The sequence below is a fragment of the Mustelus asterias genome, chromosome 14 (assembly GCF_964213995.1).
Source record: "Mustelus asterias chromosome 14, sMusAst1.hap1.1, whole genome shotgun sequence".
In the NCBI taxonomy this organism is placed as follows: Eukaryota; Metazoa; Chordata; class Chondrichthyes; order Carcharhiniformes; family Triakidae; genus Mustelus; species Mustelus asterias.
Window position 1 is genome coordinate 967,686 of NC_135814.1, and position 18,264 is coordinate 985,949.

General features: G+C 46.3%; 1 protein-coding gene across 1 annotated transcript in view; it reads left to right on the plus strand.

Moving 5' to 3' along the window:
• LOC144504014 (unconventional myosin-X-like) overlaps positions 1-18,264 on the plus strand; it is a 219,264-nt gene that overhangs the window by 140,622 nt on the left and 60,378 nt on the right. The window contains 3 exon segments of the mRNA XM_078229165.1: positions 9,689-9,784; positions 11,589-11,682; positions 14,669-14,724. Coding sequence (XP_078085291.1) covers positions 9,689-9,784; positions 11,589-11,682; positions 14,669-14,724 — 246 coding nt within the window.

The following is an 18,264-nucleotide window of genomic DNA, read 5'->3' on the forward strand; positions in this document are numbered from 1 at the left end:
AAGACAGAGGGTGGTAGTGGAAGGGTCTTTTTCCGGCTGGAGGCCTGTGACTAGTGGTGTTCCGCAGGGCTCTGTATTGGGACCTCTGCTGTTTGTGATTTATATAAACGATCTGGAAGAAGGTGTAACTGGGGGTATCAGTAAGTTTGCAGACGACACAAATTTGACAGGACTTGCAGATAGTGAGGAGCATTGTCAGAAGCTACAGAAGGATATAGATAGGCTGGAAATTTGGGCAAAGAAATGGCAGATGGAGTTCAATCCAGATAAATGCGAAGTGATGCATTTTGGTAGAGCTAATGTAGGGGGGAGCTATACGATAAATGGCAGAACCATAAAGGGTGTAGATACGCAGAGGGACCTGGGTGTGCAAGTCCACAGATCCTTGAAGGTGACGTCACAGGTGGAGAAGGTGGTGAAGAAGGCATATGGCATGCTTGCCTTTATAGGACGGGGCATAGAGTATAAAAGTTGGGGTCTGATGTTGCAGATGCATAGACGTTGGTTCGGCCGCATTTGGAATACTGCGTCCAGTTCTGGTCGCCACACTACCAGAAGGACGTGGAGGCTTCAGAGAGAGTGCAGAGGAGGTTTACCAGGATGTTGCCTGGTATGGAGGGGCTTAGTTATGAGGAGAGATTGGGTAAACTGGGGTTGTTCTCCCTGGAAAGACGGAGGATGAGGGGAGACTTAATAGAGGTGTAAAAAATTATGAAAGGCATAGATAGGGTGAACGGTGGGAAGCTTTTTCCCAGGTCGGTGGTGACGTTCACGAGGGGTCATAGGTTCAAGGTGAGGGGGGGCAGTTTTAACACGGATATCAGAAGGACGTATTTTACACAGAAGGTGGTGGGGGCCTGGGATGCGCTGCTGGGCAAGGTGGTGGAGGCGGACACACTGGGAACGTTTAAGACTTATCTAGATAGCCACATGAATGGAGTGGGAATGGAGGGATACAAAAGAATGGTGTAGTTTGGACCAGGGAGCGGCGCGGGCTTGGAGGGCCGAAGGGCCTGTTCTTGTGCTGTATTGTTCTTTGTTCTTTTTTTGTCCCTCTCCCACTGCCCCTCCCTCACCCATCCCCTCCCTGATCTCTTGGGGGTCTGTGTCGTGGTGGGAGGATCTCTGGATGGAAGGTCAGAATGAATCAATTAACTCGGTGTCTGCTTCCGGGACCTGGGAAAACTTCTTAATCTCCAAAAACAAATGTTTATTCTCATTGTCTGAATCTGTACTCAGTAAGTGTACAGTGTGTTCAATAATGTACACCGTATTCAGTCAGTATACAGTGTATTCAATACTGTACACCGTACTCAGTCAGTATACGGTATATTCAATATCGTATTCAGTCAGTACACAGTGCATTCAATACTGTACACCGTACTAAGTGTACAGTGTATTCAATACTGTACGCCGTACCCAGTCAGTATACAGTGTATTCAATACTGTACACTGTTCCCAGTCAGTATACAGTGTATTCAGTACTGTACACTGTACCCGTCAGTATACAGTGTATTCAATACTGTACACCATACTAAGTATACGTGTATTCAATACTGTACACCATACTAAGTATACAGTGTATTCAATACTGTACACCGTACCCAGTCAGTATACAGTGTATTCAATACTGTACACTGTTCCCAGTCAGTATACAGTGTATTCAATACTGTACACCATACTAAGTATACGTGTATTCAATACTGTACACCATACTAAGTATACAGTGTATTCAATACTGTACGCCGTACCCAGTCAGTATACAGTGTATTCAATACTGTACACTGTTCCCAGTCAGTATACAGTGTATTCAGTACTGTACACTGTACCCGTCAGTATACAGTGTATTCAATACTGTACACCATACTAAGTATACGTGTATTCAATACTGTACACCATACTAAGTATACAGTGTATTCAATACTGTACACCGTACCCAGTCAGTATACAGTGTATTCAATACTGTACACTGTTCCCAGTCAGTATACAGTGTATTCAATACTGTACACCATACTAAGTATACGTGTATTCAATACTGTACACCATACTAAGTATACAGTGTATTCAATACTGTACGCCGTACCCAGTCAGTATACAGTGTATTCAATACTGTACACTGTTCCCAGTCAGTATACAGTGTATTCAGTACTGTACACTGTACCCGTCAGTATACAGTGTATTCAATACTGTACACCATACTAAGTATACGTGTATTCAATACTGTACACCATACTAAGTATACAGTGTATTCAATACTGTACACCGTACCCAGTCAGTATACAGAGTATTCAGTACTGTACCCTACCCAGTCAGTATACAGTGTATTCAATACTGTATACCGTACCCATTCAGTATACAGTGTCATATTCATAGAACATAGAACATAGAACATTACAGCGCAGAACAGGCCCTTCGGCCCACGATGTTGCACCGACCAGTTAAAAAAAAAACTGTGACCCTCCAACCTAAACCAATTTCTTTTCGTCCATGAACCTATCTACGGATCTCTTAAACGCCCCCAAACTAGGCGCATTTACTACTGATGCTGGCAGGGCATTCCAATCCCTCACCACCCTCTGGGTAAAGAACCTACCCCTGACATCGGTTCTATAACTACCCCCCCTCAATTTAAAGCCATGCCCCCTCGTGCTGGATTTCTCCATCAGAGGAAAAAGGCTATCACTATCCACCCTATCTAAACCTCTAATCATCTTATATGTTTCAATAAGATCCCCTCTTAGCCGCCGCCTTTCCAGCGAAAACAATCCCAAATCCCTCAGCCTCTCCTCATAGGATCTCCCCTCCATACCAGGCAACATCCTGGTAAACCTCCTCTGCACCCTCTCCAAAGCCTCCACATCCTTCCTGTAATGTGGGGACCAGAACTGCACACAGTACTCCAAGTGCGGCCGCACCAGAGTTGTGTACAGTTGCAACATAACGCTACGACTCCTAAATTCAATCCCCCTACCAATAAACGCCAAGACACCATATGCCTTCTTAACAACCTTATCTACTTGATTCCCAACTTTCAGGGATCTATGCACACATACACCTAGATCCCTCTGCTCCTCCACACTATTCAAAGTCCTCCCGTTAGCCCTATACTCAACACATCTGTTATTCCTACCAAAGTGAATTACCTCACACTTCTCCGCATTAAACTCCATCCGCCACCTCTCGGCCCAACTTTGCAACCTGTCTAAGTCTTCCTGCAAACTACGACACCCTTCCTCACTGTCTACCACACCACCGACTTTGGTGTCATCAGCAAATTTGCTAATCCACCCAACTATACCCTCATCCAGATCATTAATAAATATTACAAACAGCAGTGGCCCCAAAACAGATCCCTGAGGTACACCACTTGTAACCGCACTCCATGATGAATATTTACTATCAACCACCACCCTCTGTTTCCTATCCGCTAGCCAATTCCTGATCCAATTTCCTAGATCACCCCCAATCCCATACATCTGCATTTTCTGCAGAAGCCTACCATGGTGAACCTTATCAAACGCCTTACTAAAATCCATATATACCACGTCCACTGCCTTGCCCCCATCCACCTCCTTGGTCACTTTCTCAAAAAACTCAATAAGGTTAGTAAGGCACGACCTACCTGCCACAAAACCATGCTGACTATCACCTATCAATTCATTACTCTCCAAATAACTATAAATCCTATCCCTTATAATTTTTTCCAACATCTTGCCGACAACAGAAGTGAGACTCACCGGTCTATAATTCCCGGGGAAGTCTCTGTTCCCCTTCTTAAACAATGGGACAACATTCGCTAACCTCCAATCTTCTGGTACTATACCAGAGGCCAACGACGACCTGAAGATCAGAGCCAGAGGCTCTGCAATCACTTCTCTTGCCTCCCAGAGAATCCTTGGATAAATCCCATCCGGACCAGGGGATTTATCTATTTTCAGACCCTCCAGAATATCCTGCACATCCTCCTTATCAACTGTAATACTGTCTATTCTACTCCCTTGCAACCCAGTGTCCTCCTCAGCTATATTCATGTCCCCTTGCGTGAACACCGAAGAGAAATATTGGTTCAATGCTTCACCAATCTCCTCCGGTTCCACACATAACTTCCCTCTGCCATCTATAACTGGCCCTAAACTTGCCCTAACCAACCTTCTGTTCTTGACATACCTATAGAACGCCTTAGGATTCACTTTAACCCTATCCGCCAAAGTCTTCTCATGTCCCCTTTTAGCCCTTCTAAGCTCGCTCTTCAACTCCCTCTTAGCCAATCTAAAGCTTTCTAGTGCACTACCCGAGTGCTCACGTCTCATCCGAACATAAGCCTCCTTTTTCTTTTTAACCAACAAAGAAACTTTTTTGGTGCACCACGGTTCCCTAGCCCTACCAATTCCTCCTTGCCTGACAGGGACATACCTATCACAGACTCGCAGTAGCTGCTCCTTGAAAAAACTCCACATGTCGGACGTTCCCAGTCCCTGTAATCTCCTAGTCCAACCTATGTTTCCTAATTCTCTCCTAATAGCCTCATAATTACCCTTCCCCCAGCTAAAACCACTGGCCCGAGGTTCATGCCTATCCCTTTCCATCACTAAGGTGAACGTAACCGAATTGTGGTCACTATCACCAAAATGCACACCAACTTCCAAGTCTAGCACCTGGTCTGGCTCATTTCCCAGCACCAGATCCAATATAGCCTCACCTCTAGTTGGCCTGTCTACATACTGAGTCAAAAAACCTTCCTGCACGCTTTGAACAAAAACTGACCCCTCTAACGAGCTAGAGCTATAACAATTCCAGTCAATATTAGTCAAGTTAAAATCCCCCATAACAATTGCCCTATTACTTTCACTCCTAAGCAGGATTGACTCCGCAATCCTTTCCTCAACCTCTCTAGAACTTTTAGGAGGTCTATAAAAGACTCCCAACAGGGTGACCTCTCCTCTCCTATTTCTAATCTCCGCCCATACTACCTCAACAGATAAGTCCTCATCAAACCTCCTCTCTGACACTGTGATACAATCTCTGACCAATAATGCTACCCCTCCCCCTCTTCTACCTCCTTCCCTACTTCGACTAAAACATTTGAACCCCGGGACCTGCAGCATCCATTCCTGCCCCTGCTCTATCCATGTCTCTGAAATAGCCACAACATCGAAGTCCCAGGTACTGATCCACGCTGCAAGTTCACCCACTTTATTGCGAATACTCCTGGCATTGAAGTGTACACATTTCAAACCCTGCTCCACCCCACCTCTGCAATGCCGTGCATTGCAGTCCCCATCCATGCATCCCTCACTTTCAGCCCCACTACTCAGGATCCCTCCCCCCCCCCGAATCAGTTTAAACCTCCCTGCATGGCCTTAGCAAATTTACCCCCCAGGATATTGGTCCCCTTCTGATTAAGGTGTAGACCATCCTTCTCATAGAGGTCACACCTTCCCCACACCTTCAGTCAGTATACAGTATATTCAATACCGTATTCAGTCAGTATACAGTGTATTCAATACTGTACACCGTACTAAGTATACAGTGTATTCAATACTCTACACCATACCCAGTCAGTATACAGTGTATTCAATACTGTACACTGTAGCCAGTCAGTATACAGTGTATTCAATACTGTACACCGTACCCAGTCAGTATACAGTGTATTCAATACTGTACACCGTACCCAGTCAGTATACAGTGTATTCAATACTGTACACCTTATTCAGTCAATATACAGTGTATTCAATACTGTACACCTTATTCAATCAATATACAGTGTATTCAATACTGTACACTGTAGCCAGTCAGTATACAGTGTATTCAATACTGTACACCGTACTGTCAGTAAACAGTGTATTCAATACTGTATACTGTATTCAATCAGTATACAGTGGGCCTCATTTTACCTGCTGCTCTTGCGTGTTTTCACCAGGGGGCGGTAGATTGATTTAGGGCAGATTCCCAGCCACCCCCCAACTCACCCCCACAATATAGAGGGTGCTGAAATTCCCTTGTAAAAGTTCGTGTTGAATCTGCTTCCACTGCCCTTTCAAGCAGCACCTTCCAGATCACAACAACTCGCAGAATTCTCCTCATCTCTCTCTCTGATTCTTTTACTGATTCTCTTCAATCTGCGTTCCTCTGGTTACCCACCTCCTGCCACTGAGAACCATGTTTCCTTATTTGCTCTTTCATCAATTTAAAGACATCTATTAAATCACTCCTTAACCGTCTCTGCTCCGGGGAGAACAATCATAGAACATAGAACATAGAACAGTACAGCACAGAACAGGCCCTTCGGCCCACGATGTTGTGCCGAGCTTTATCTGAAACCAAGATCAAGCTATCCCACTCCCTATCATCCTGGTGTGCTCCATGTGCCTATCCAATAACCGCTTAAATGTTTCTAAAGTGTCTGACTCCACTATCACTGCAGGCAGTCCATTCCACACCCCAACCACTCTCTGCGTAAAGAACCTACCTCTGATATCCGTCCTGTATCTCCCACCACGAACCCTATAGTTATGCCCCCTTGTAATAGCTCCATCCACCCGAGGAAATAGTCTTTGAACGTTCACTCTATCTATCCCCTTCATCATTTTATACACCTCTATTAAGTCTCCCCTCAGCCTCCTCCGCTCCAGAGAGAATAGCCCTAGCTCCCTCAACCTTTCCTCATATGACCGACCCTCCAAACCAGGCAGCATCCTGGTAAATCTCCTCTGCACTCCTTCCAGCGCTTCCACATCCTTCCTATAGTGAGGTGACCAGAACTGCACACAATATTCCAAATGTGGTCTCACCAAGGTCCTGTACAGTTGCAGCATAACCCCACGGCTCTTAAACTCCAACCCCCTGTTAATAAAAGCTAACACACTACAGGCCTTCTTCACAGCTCTATCCACTTGAGTGGCAACCTTTAGAGATCTGTGGATATGGACCCCAAGATCTCTCTGTTCCTCCACAGTCTTCAGAACCCTACCTTTGACCCTGTAATCCACATTTAAATTTGTCCTACCAAAATGAATCACCTCACATTTATCAGGGTTAAACTCCATTTGCCATTTTTCAGCCCAGCTTTGCATCCTATCTATGTCTCTTTGCAGCCTACAACAGCCCTCCACCTCATCCACTACTCCACCAATCTTGGTGTCATCAGCAAATTTACTGATCCACCCTTCAGCCCCCTCCTCTAAGTCATTAATAAAAATCACAAAGAGCAGAGGACCAAGCACTGATCCCTGCGGCACACCGCTAGCAACCTGCCTCCAATCCGAAAATTTTCCATCGACCACCACCCTCTGTCTTCGGTCAGACAGCCAGTTGCCTATCCAATCGGCCAACTTTCCCTCTATCCCACACCTCCTCACTTTCATCATAAGCCGACCATGGGGGACCTTATCAAACGCCTTACTAAAATCCATGTATATGACATCAACTGCCCTACCTTCATCAACACACTTAGTTACCTCCTCAAAAAATTCTATCAAATTTGTGAGGCACGACTTGCCCTTCACGAATCCGTGCTGACTATCTCGGATTAATCCGCATCTTTCTAAATGGTCGTAAATCCCATCCCTAAGGACCCTTTCCATCAATTTACCAACCACCGAAGTAAGACTAACCGGTCTATAATTACCAGGGTCATTTCTATTCCCTTTCTTAAACAGAGGAACAACATTCGCCATTCTCCAGTCCTCTGGCACCATCCCCGTGGACAGCGAGGACCCAAAGATCAACGCCAAAGGCTCTGCAATCTCATCCCTTGCCTCCCAAAGAATCCTAGGATACATTTCATCAGGCCCAGGGGACTTATCGACCTTCAGTTTATTCAAAACTGCCAAGACATCCTCCCTCTATTTCCTCCAGCCTATTAGCCTGTAACACCTTCTCTTCCTCAAAAACATGGCCCCTCTCCTTGGTGAACACTGAAGAAAAGTATTCATTCATCACCTCGCCTATCTCGACTGACTCCATACACAAGTTCCCACTACTGTCCTTGACCGGCCCTAACCTCACCCTGGTCATTCTTTTATTCCTCACATAAGAGTAAAAAGCCTTGGGGTTTTCCTTGATCCGACCCGCCAAGGACTTCTCATGTCCCCTCCTAGCTCTCCTAAGCCCCTTTTTCAGCTCATTCCTTGCTAACTTGTAACCCTCAATCGAGCCATCTGAACCTTGTTTCCTCATCCCGACATAAGCTTCCCTCTTCCTTTTCACAAGACATTCCACCTCTTTTGTGAACCATGGTTCCCTCACTCGGCCATTTCCTCCCTGCCTGACAGGAACATACCTATCAAGGACATCCAGTATTTGTTCCTTGAAAAAATTCCACTTTTCATTAGTTCCTTTCTCTGACAGTTTCTGTTCCCAACTTATGCCCCCTAATTCTTGCCTAATCGCATCATAATTACCCCTCCCCCAATTGTAAACCTTGCCCTGCCGTACGGCCCTATCCCTCTCCATTGCAATAACAAAAGACACCGAATTGTGGTCACTATCTCCAAATTGCTCTCCCACAACCAAATCTAACACTTGGCCCGGTTCATTTCCCAATACCAAATCCAATGTGGCCTCACCTCTAGTCGGCCCATCCACATATTGTGTCAGGAAACCCTCCCGCACACACTGCACAAAAACTGCCCCATCCAAACTATTTGACCTACAAAGGTTCCAATCAATATTTGGAAAGTTAAAGTCCCCCATGACAACTACCCTGTGACCCCCACACATATCCATAATCTGCTTAGCAATTTCTTCCTCCACATCTCTATTACTATTTGGGGGCCTATAGTAAACTCCTAGCAACGTGACCGCTCCTTTCCTATTTCTAACTTCAGCCCATATTACCTCAGTGTGCAGATCCCCCACGAAGTGCCTTTCCGCAGCCGTTAAACTATCCTTGATTAACAATGCCACTCCTCCACCTCTTTTACCAGCTTCCCTACACTTAGTGAAACATCTATACCCCGGAACGTCCAACAACCATTCCTGTCCTTGTTCTACCCACGTCTCCGTAATGGCCACAACATCGTAGTCCCAAGTACCAATCCACGCCCCAAGTTCATCAATCCCGGTGTCTCCAGTCTCTCCACAGTAACTGAAGTCCCTCGTCCCTGGGAACTTTCTAGTAAATCTCCCTCTGCCCCCTCTCCAAGGCCTGGACATCCTTCCCAATGTGTGGGGGCCATGATTGGACACTGTTCTCCCGCTGGAGTCTAACCAGAGATTTATAAAGAGTTTACGATAAATTCCTTACTTTGTGTCCAAATGAGAAAATGCTGGAAAATCTCAGCAGGTCTTGCAGCATCTGTGGGGAGAGAAAAGAGCTGACATTTCGAGTCCGGATGACCCTTTGTCAAAGCTGGACATCTGGACTTGGAACGTCAGCTCTTTACTCTCCTTACAGATGCTGCCAGACCTGCTGAGATTTTCCAGCATTTTCTCTTTTGGTTTCAGATTCCAGCATCCGCAGTAATTTGCTTTTATCCTTACTTTGTGTACTCGATTCCCTCTATTTATAAAACCAAGGATCCCATTTTCTTTTTTACCAACTTTTGTTGTCACCTTCAAAGATGTGTGTGTGAACCAATCTGAGTTCTTTGTGCTCGGTACCCCTCTGTATCTTCCTTAACTATTGTCACTGTCCTTTTCACTTATTGCTGGAGTTGGTGGTTTATGAATGAATTCTTTCTTTCAGAGAGATTGTGGACAATGGGGAGAAGGAGAATGCGTTGGATATAGTGACGGGAGAGAGAACCTATCACATCGTCGCAGAGTCTCCGGAGGATGCCAGGTATAATTCAGTAATTTTCAGGATGTGGGCGTCGCTGTCTGGACCCACATTTATTGCCCACCGCTAATTGCACTTGAAAAGGTGTCAGTGAATCACTGCAGTCTGTGTGGTGTAGAATCATAGAATGATTACTGCCCAGAAGGTTGACACGGTGGGCACAGTGGTTAGCACTGCTGCCTCACAGTGCCAGGGACCTGCATTCAATTCTGGCCTCGGGTCACTGTGTGGAGTCTGCACGTTCTCCCCATGTCTGCATGGGTTTCCTCCCAGTGCCCCTGTTTCCTCCCACAGTCCAAATATGTGCAGGTTGGGGGTGAGTGGGCTAAATGCATGGGGTTATGGGAATAGGACAGGGTGTGGGCCTGGGAAAGATGTTCTGTCGTAGAGTCAGTGTGGATTTGATGAGCCGAATGGTCTCCTTCTGCACTGCAGTGATTCTATGATTCAGCCTGTCTTGTCTTTTCTAACTCTCTGAAGGGCCAGTTCAGCCAGTGTCATTCTCCTGTGTCTCATGCTTGACGTTTTCTCGCTTTTAACTGTACGGAGGACCCAGTCTCCACATTGCCTGTCATATCCCTCAACTCCCAGACACATGTTAACATCGTGAAACTCTCAAATGCACAGCACTAGAGCGTTTCAAACAAAATCCAACATCAAATCACATGAGATAGGAAATAGATCAAATGTTTGGTAAAGAGAAAGGTTTTAGCAGCGTCACTTGTGGCAGCGGCGTACAGCAGCGGCGTACAGCAGCGGCGTACAGCAGCGGCGTACAGCAGCGGCGTACAGCAGCGGCGTACAGCAGCGGCGTACAGCAGCGGCGTACCCCAGTTTTGGCAACACCAGTGTCTCACACTCAGGTGCTGCCAAAATATTCTTGTGTGACTCGAAACAAAACATGTGAAATGAGTAACTATTCCAGCACTCCACCCCGAAGGAAACTTCAGCCCGTGTCTCAGTCTGGCTCACTTATTCTCACTTCCTGCTGCTTTAATGATCATTGCTCAGGAATGGCCTTTAGCACCTGGTCATTTCCCAATTGGAGTTTTCTCAATGTGAATTCAGGAGGTTTATAGCCTGCTGCTGCTCCCAACTCCACACAAACTGTGAGAGATAAACCAGTGCACCTTCAGTACTGACCCTCTGACAGTGCGGCACTCCCTCAGTACTGACCCTCTGACAGTGCAGCACGTCCTCAGCACTGACCCTCTGACAGTGCGACATTCCCTCAGTACTGACCCTCTGACAGTGCGGCACTCCCTCAGTACTGACCCTCTGACAGTGCGGCACTCCCTCAGTACTGACCCTCTGACAGTGCAGCACTCCCTCAGTACTGACCCTCTGACAATGCAGCACTCCCTCAGTACTGACCCTCTGACAGTGCGGCACTCCCTCAGTACTGACCCTCTGACAGTGCAGCACTCCCTCAGTACTGACCCTCTGACAGTGCAGCACTCCCTCAGTACTGACCCTCTGACAGTGCAGCACTCCCTCAGTACTGACCCTCTGACAGTGCGGCACTCCCTCAGTACTGACCCTCTGACAGTGCAGCACCCCCTCAGTACTGACCCTCTGACAGTGCGACACTCCCTCGGTACAGACCTTATGACAGTGCGGCACTTGTACTTTTGTAATGATCAGGACTTGAATCTAGAGCCTCCGCACTCAGAGACGTCTGTAGTACAACAGACACTTGATGGAGGGAGACAGAGAGATGAGAGTGGGAGGTGGAGGAGGGGATGTAGTGTGTGCGGACACAGTACTGATAAGATGGTGTTCATTGACATGTGTTTTCTCTGGGCAGTGACTGGTTTAATGTACTGAGTGGTGTTCACAGTGCGACACAGCAGCAGCTACGGGAGATGCGCGATGAACAAGCTAATCCAAAGAACGCAGTGGTAAGAGTCAGCTCACTCCACTCTGGGACTGAGTCAAACTTGGAAAGAAGCAATAAAATGAGATGGTGAATGAGATGGTGAAAGAAAAGCAGCTTAACTCTGTATCTAACCCTGTGCTGCACCTGTCCTGGGACTGTTTGATGGCAGTCATGATGTGGAGATGCCGGCGTTGGACTGGGGTAAGCACAGTAAGAAGTCTCACAACACCAGGTTAAAGTCCAACAGGTTTATTTGGTAGCAAATACCATAAGCTTTCGGAGCGCTGCTCCTTCGTCAGATGGAGTGGTCTCTGTTCTCCAACAGTGCACAGACACAGAAATCAAGTTACAGAATACTAATTAGAATGCAAATCTCTACAGCCAGCCAGGTCTTAAAAGGTACAGATAATGTGGTTGGAGGGAACATTAAATTCCCACAAAATTCCCACTCACCTGAAGAAGGGGCTTGCAGCTTCGAAAGCTTGTGTGGCTTTTGCTACCAAATAAACCTGTTGGACTTTAACCTGGTGTTGTTAAACTTCTTACTGGGAACATTAAACACAGGTTAAAGAGATGTGTATTGTCTCCAGACAGAACAGCTGGTGAGATTATGCAAGACCAGGGGCAAGCTGTGGGGCTACTGATAATGTGACATAAATCCAACATCCCGGTTTAGGCCGTCCTCATGACCTCCTCAGAAGACAAACACGGGACACGGTACTTCCCCGGAGCGGATAAGCTACGGCATCTCCTCCGGAGCCTTCAACATGTCATTGATGAAGACGAACATCTCGCCAAGGCCATCCCCACACCCCCACTTCTTGCCTTCAAACAACCACGCAACCTCAAACAGACCATTGTCCGCAGCAAACTACCCAGCCTTCAGGAGAACAGTGACCATGACACCACACAACCCTGCCACAGCAACCTCTGCAAGACGTGCCGGATTATCGACACGGATGCCATCATCTCACGTGAGAACACCATCTACCAGGTACACGGTACATGCTCTTGCAACTCGGCCAACGTTGTCTACCTGATACGCTGCAGGAAAGGATGTCCCGAGGCATGGTACATTGGGGAAACCATGCAGACGCTACGACAACGGATGAATGAACACCGCTCAACAATCACCAGGCAAGACTGTTCTCTTCCTGTGGGGGAGCACTTCAGCAGTCACGGGCATTCAGCCTCTGATCTTCAGGTAAGCGTTCTCCAAGGCGGCCTTCACGACACACGACAGCGCAGAGTCGCTGAGCAGAAACTGATAGCCAAGTTCCGCACACATGAGGACGGCCGAAACCGGGATGTTGGATTTATGTCACATTATCAGTAACCCCCACAGCTTGCCCCCTGGACTTGCATAATCTCACCAGCTGTTCTGTCTGGAGACAATACACATCTCTTTAACCTGTGTTTAATGTTCCCTCCAACCACATTATCTGTACCTTTTAAGACCTAGCTGGCTGTAGAGATTTGCATTCTGATTAGTATTCTGTAACTTGATTTCTGTGTCTGTGCACTGTTGGAGAACAGAGACCACTCCATCTGACGAAGGAGCAGCGCTCCGAAAGCTTATGGTATTTGCTACCAAATAAACCTGTTGGACTTTAACCTGGTGTTGTGAGACTTCTTACTGTTTGATGGGGACAGTGTAGAGGGGGCTTTACTCTGTATCTAACTCCGTGCTGTACCTGTCCTGGGAGTGTTTGATGGGGGACAATGTAGAGGGAGCTTTACTCTGTATCTAACCCTGTGCTGTACCTGTCCTGGGAGTGTTTGATGGGGGACAATGTAGAGGGAGCTTTACTCTGTATCTAACCCCATGCTGTACCTGCCCTGGGAGTGTTTGATGGGGACAGTGTAGAGGGAGCTTTAGTCTGTATCTAACTTTGTGCTGTACCTGTCCTGGGAGTGTTTGATGGGGGACAGTGTAGAGGGAGCTTTACTCTCCATCTAACCCCGTGCTGTACCTGTCCTGGGAGTGTTTGATGGGGGACAGTGCAGAGGGGGCTTTACTCTGTATCTAACCCCGAGCTGTACCTGTCTTGGGAGTGTTTGATGGGGACAGTGTAGAGGGGGCTTTACTCTGTATCTAACCCCGTGCTGTACCTGTCCTGGGAGTGTTTGATGGGGGACAGTGTGGAGGGAGCTTTACTCTGTATCTAACTCCGTGCTGTACCTGTCCTGGGAGTGTTTGATGGGGGACAGTGTAGAGGGGGCTTTACTCTGTATCTAACCCCGTGCTGTACCTGTCTTGGGAGTGTTTGATGGGGACAGTGTAGAGGGAGCTTTACTCTGTATCTAACCCCGTGCTGTACCTGTCCTGGGAGTGTTTGATGGGGACAGTGTAGAGGGAGCTTTACTCTGTATCTAATCCCGTGCTGTACCTGTCCTGGGAGTGTTTGATGGGGGACAGTGTAGAGGGGGCTTTACTCTGTATCTAACCCCGTGCTGTACCTGTCCTGGGAGTGTTTGATGGGGACAGTGTGGAGGGAGCTTTACTCTGTATCTAACTCCGTGCTGCACCTGTCCTGGGAGTGTTTGATGGGGGACAGTGTAGAGGGGGCTTTACTCTGTATCTAACCCCGTGCTGTACCTGTCTTGGGAGTGTTTGATGGGGACAGTGTAGAGGGAGCTTTACTCTGTATCTAACCCCGTGCTGTACCTGTCCTGGGAGTGTTTTATGGGGGACAGTGTAGAGGGGGCTTTACTCTGTATTAACCGTGTGCTGTGGGCTAATGTGCATTGGGATTATGGGGAGTGTGTGGATTTGTGAGTATTTTTAAATAAATGGCAGTGCCTATTAGGTATCTCCTTTTGGTCGGATTTTTGCTGATCGCAATGAAAAGCTGAGACTTGCTTCAGATTATCCACACCCTGAGATTTAGAAGCTGCAGGATTGAGAATTTTGAGGTTGAATGATATCGGACGGGCAGAACGGTGGCAGCGACTCACCTGTTCCCAGTCATTAATCTGTGTTGGTCTGTTGTTTTGTTTTGGAACAGGGCACTGTTGATGTGGGAATGATCGAGTCAGTGTGCGCTTCTGATAACCCTGACAGGTAATACTGCGTGGCATCAATCTGTTTCATCAATGTCTTTTAGGGAAGGAAATCTGCCGTTCTTACCTAGTCTGACCTACATATGATTCCAGACCCACAGCAATTCCATTTGCCTTGCTAATCACTTGCTGTCCCTGCAGTACTAACTTTTCCTGACTCATGTCCTCGGACACCCAGATCCCTCTCTACCACTGAGTTCTGCAATCTCATTTCAATAATTTGCTGCTTTTTTGTTCTGACAAAGTGGACAAATTCTCATTTTTACACATTAAATTCCATCAATCTTATTTTTGCCCATTCACTTAAACAACATGTATGTTTTTGCAGACTCTTTATATCCTCTTCACTCCTTACTTTCCCTCCTATCTTTGTGTCATCGGCAAATTTAGGAACCATACATTTTCTCCCATTATCCAAGTGATCAATACAGAATGGAAATATTTGAGGCCCCAGAATTGATCTCTGTAGCACTGAACTCAGCACACCTTCCCAATCTGAAAAAAAACCATTCCGCCCTACTCTCCGTTTGCTGTTAACTAACCAATCCTCTATCCATGCTAATTTATTACCTCCTCCATCATGAGCTCCAATTTTACGTAATTTTACACCTTGTAAAATTTCTTCTGGAAATTAATACAGCACATCCACAGATTCCCCTTTATCCATGTTGCTTGCTTCTCCCTCAAAGAACTCCAGTAAATTAGACAAATACAATGTCCCTTTTACTAAACCATGTTGACTGTTTGTGGTTGGATTGAGATTTTCTAAGTGCCCTGCTATAACCTCCTCAATAATAGATTCCTGTAATCTCCATCCGACAGACATTAAACTGTAGTTTCCTGCTTTCTGTCTCCTTTCTTGAATAGAGAAGTTACATTCACTATGTCCCAATCTGAGGGAATCGTTCCAGTATCGAGGTAAATTAGGAAAGTTAAAACCGTTGCAGTTACCAGCTCAGTAATCACTTCTTTTCAGACTGTAGGAAAAACTCTTATCAGGACCTGGGATTGTGTCAGCTTTTAATTTAATCATTTCTTAGTCCAGTTTCTCTGGTGATTGTGATTATTTTAAGTTCCTCCCTGCCTTTCACCTCCTGCTTCACAGTTATTTCTGGGATGTTATTTGTATCCTCGACAGCGAAGACAGAAGCAAAATGTCCATTCAATTCACCCACCATTTCCTTATTTTCCATCATTAATTCCCCATTCTCGTTCTGTAGAATTCCAAAATTCATTTTACTTTATTCCTTTTTAAATACCTGGAGAAACTTATTATCTATTTTATATTTCTAGCTATTTTTCTCTAGTACTCTAAGGTTTCCCTTCTTATTAATCTTAGAGTCATATTTTGTGATCTGTTATATTCTGCCCAGTTTTCTGATCTTTGTGGAATTTTACACTGGGCGGAATTTTCTGGCCGCCCTTGCCCCAAGACCAGAAAACCCTGCATAAGCTCAACGGACCTTTGCATGGTTCCCCCCGCCACCGTCCCTGCTCGCTACGATTCCCATAGCAGGCAGGACAGGAACATTCAGCCCACTTTTTCTGTCAGTTTGATGCTGGGCAGAATTCTCTGGCATTCCTGTGGTGTCTTTCTCGTGACGGGAGGTGGCACGTCATTGGCCGGTGGTGAGATCTTTTGGTCCTGCCGCTATCAATGGAATTTCCCATTGAATGCTCCCCATTCTGCCGGGAAACCTACAGCGGGGGTGCACTGTCAGCGGGACCTGAAGATGCTGGAAAATTCCGGCATCCATCTTTAACTTCCTTGGTTAGTCACGGATGGTGAGTCATTCTCTTGGAGTCTGTCTTTCTCGCTGGAATTTATATTTTCTGAGGGTTCTGAAATATCTCCTTAAATGTTTGCAACTGCATCTCTACTGGCGTAGCTCCTAATTCCCCAGTTCTGTCTCCATGCCCTTATAATTGCTCTTATTTAAGTTTAAAACATGAGAGTCACAGAGGTTTTCAGCATGGAAACAGGCCCTTCGGTCCAACTTGTCCATGCCGCCCAGTTTTTACCACAAAGCTAGTCCTAATTGCCCGCGTTTGGCCCATATCCCTCTACACCCATCTTATCCATGTAACTATCTAAATGCTTTTTAAAAGACAAAATTGTACCCACCTCTACTACTACCTCTGGCAGCTTGTTCCAGGCACTCACCACCCTCTGTGTGAAATAATTGCCCCTCTGGACCCTTTTGTGTCTCTCCCCTCTCACTTTAAACCTATGCCCTCTAGTTTTAGACTCCTCTAACTTTGGGAAAAGATGTTGACTATCTAGCTGATCTATGCCCATCATTATTTTATAGACCTCTATAAGATCACCCCTCAGCCTCCTACACTCCAGAGAAAAAAGTCTCAGCCTCTCCTTATAACTCAAACCATTAAGTCTTGGATCCCGTGAGATTTAACCTTATGCAACAACCTACCACGCGGTACCTTGTCAAAGACCTTGCTAAAGTCCATGTAGGCAACATCAACTGCACTACCCTCATCTAATTTCTTGGTTACCCCTCCAAATAACTCAATCAAATTTGTGAGACATGATTTTACACTCACAAAGCCATGCTGACTGTCCCTAATCAGTCCTTGTGTCTCTAAATGCCTGTAGATCCTATCTCTCAAAATACCTTCTAACAACTTACCCACTACCCATGTAAGGCTCAGCGGCCTGTAGTTCTCAGGCTTTTCCCTGTAGCCCTTCTTAAACAACGGCACAACTTTTGCCACTCTCCAACCTTCAGGCAGCTTCACCCGTGACTATCGATGATTCAAATATCTCGGCTAGGGGACCCGCAATTTCCTCCCTAACCTCCCACAACGTCCTGGGATACATTTCATCAGGTCCTGGGGATTTATCTACCTTGATGCACTTTAAGACTTCCAGCATCTCCTTCTCTGTAATATGTACACTCCTGAAGACATCACTATTTATTTCCCCAAGTTCCCTCACATCCATGCCTTTCTCAACAGTAAATACTGATGAGAAATATTCATTTAGGATCTCACCCATCCCTTGTGGATTCACACATAAATGACCTTGTTGATCCTTAAGAGGCCCTACTCTCTCCCTAGTTACTCTTTCGCCCTTCATGTATTTGTAGAAGCTCTTTGGATTCTCCTTTGCCTTATCTGCCAAAACAATCTCGTGTCCCCTTTTTGCCCTCCTGATTTCTCTCTTAACTCTACTCCTACACCCTCTATACTCTTCAAGAGATTCACTTGATCCCAGCTGCCTATGCATGTCACGTGCCTCTTTCTTCTTCTTGACCAGGGCCTCAATATCCCGAGTCATCCAGGGTTCCCTACTTCTGCCAGCCTTGCCCTTCACTCTAAGAGGAATGTGTTTACCCTGAACCCTGGTTAACACACTTTTGAAAGCGTCCCGCTTACCAGCTGTCCCTTTGCCTGCCAACAGCCTCCCCCAATTAACTTTTGAAAATTCCGTCCGGTCTAATTAAGTTGATCTTTCTCTGCACCCGAGCTATGACTGTAACACTACATTCTGCGCTCTCTCCTTTCCTTCTCTATGAACAAT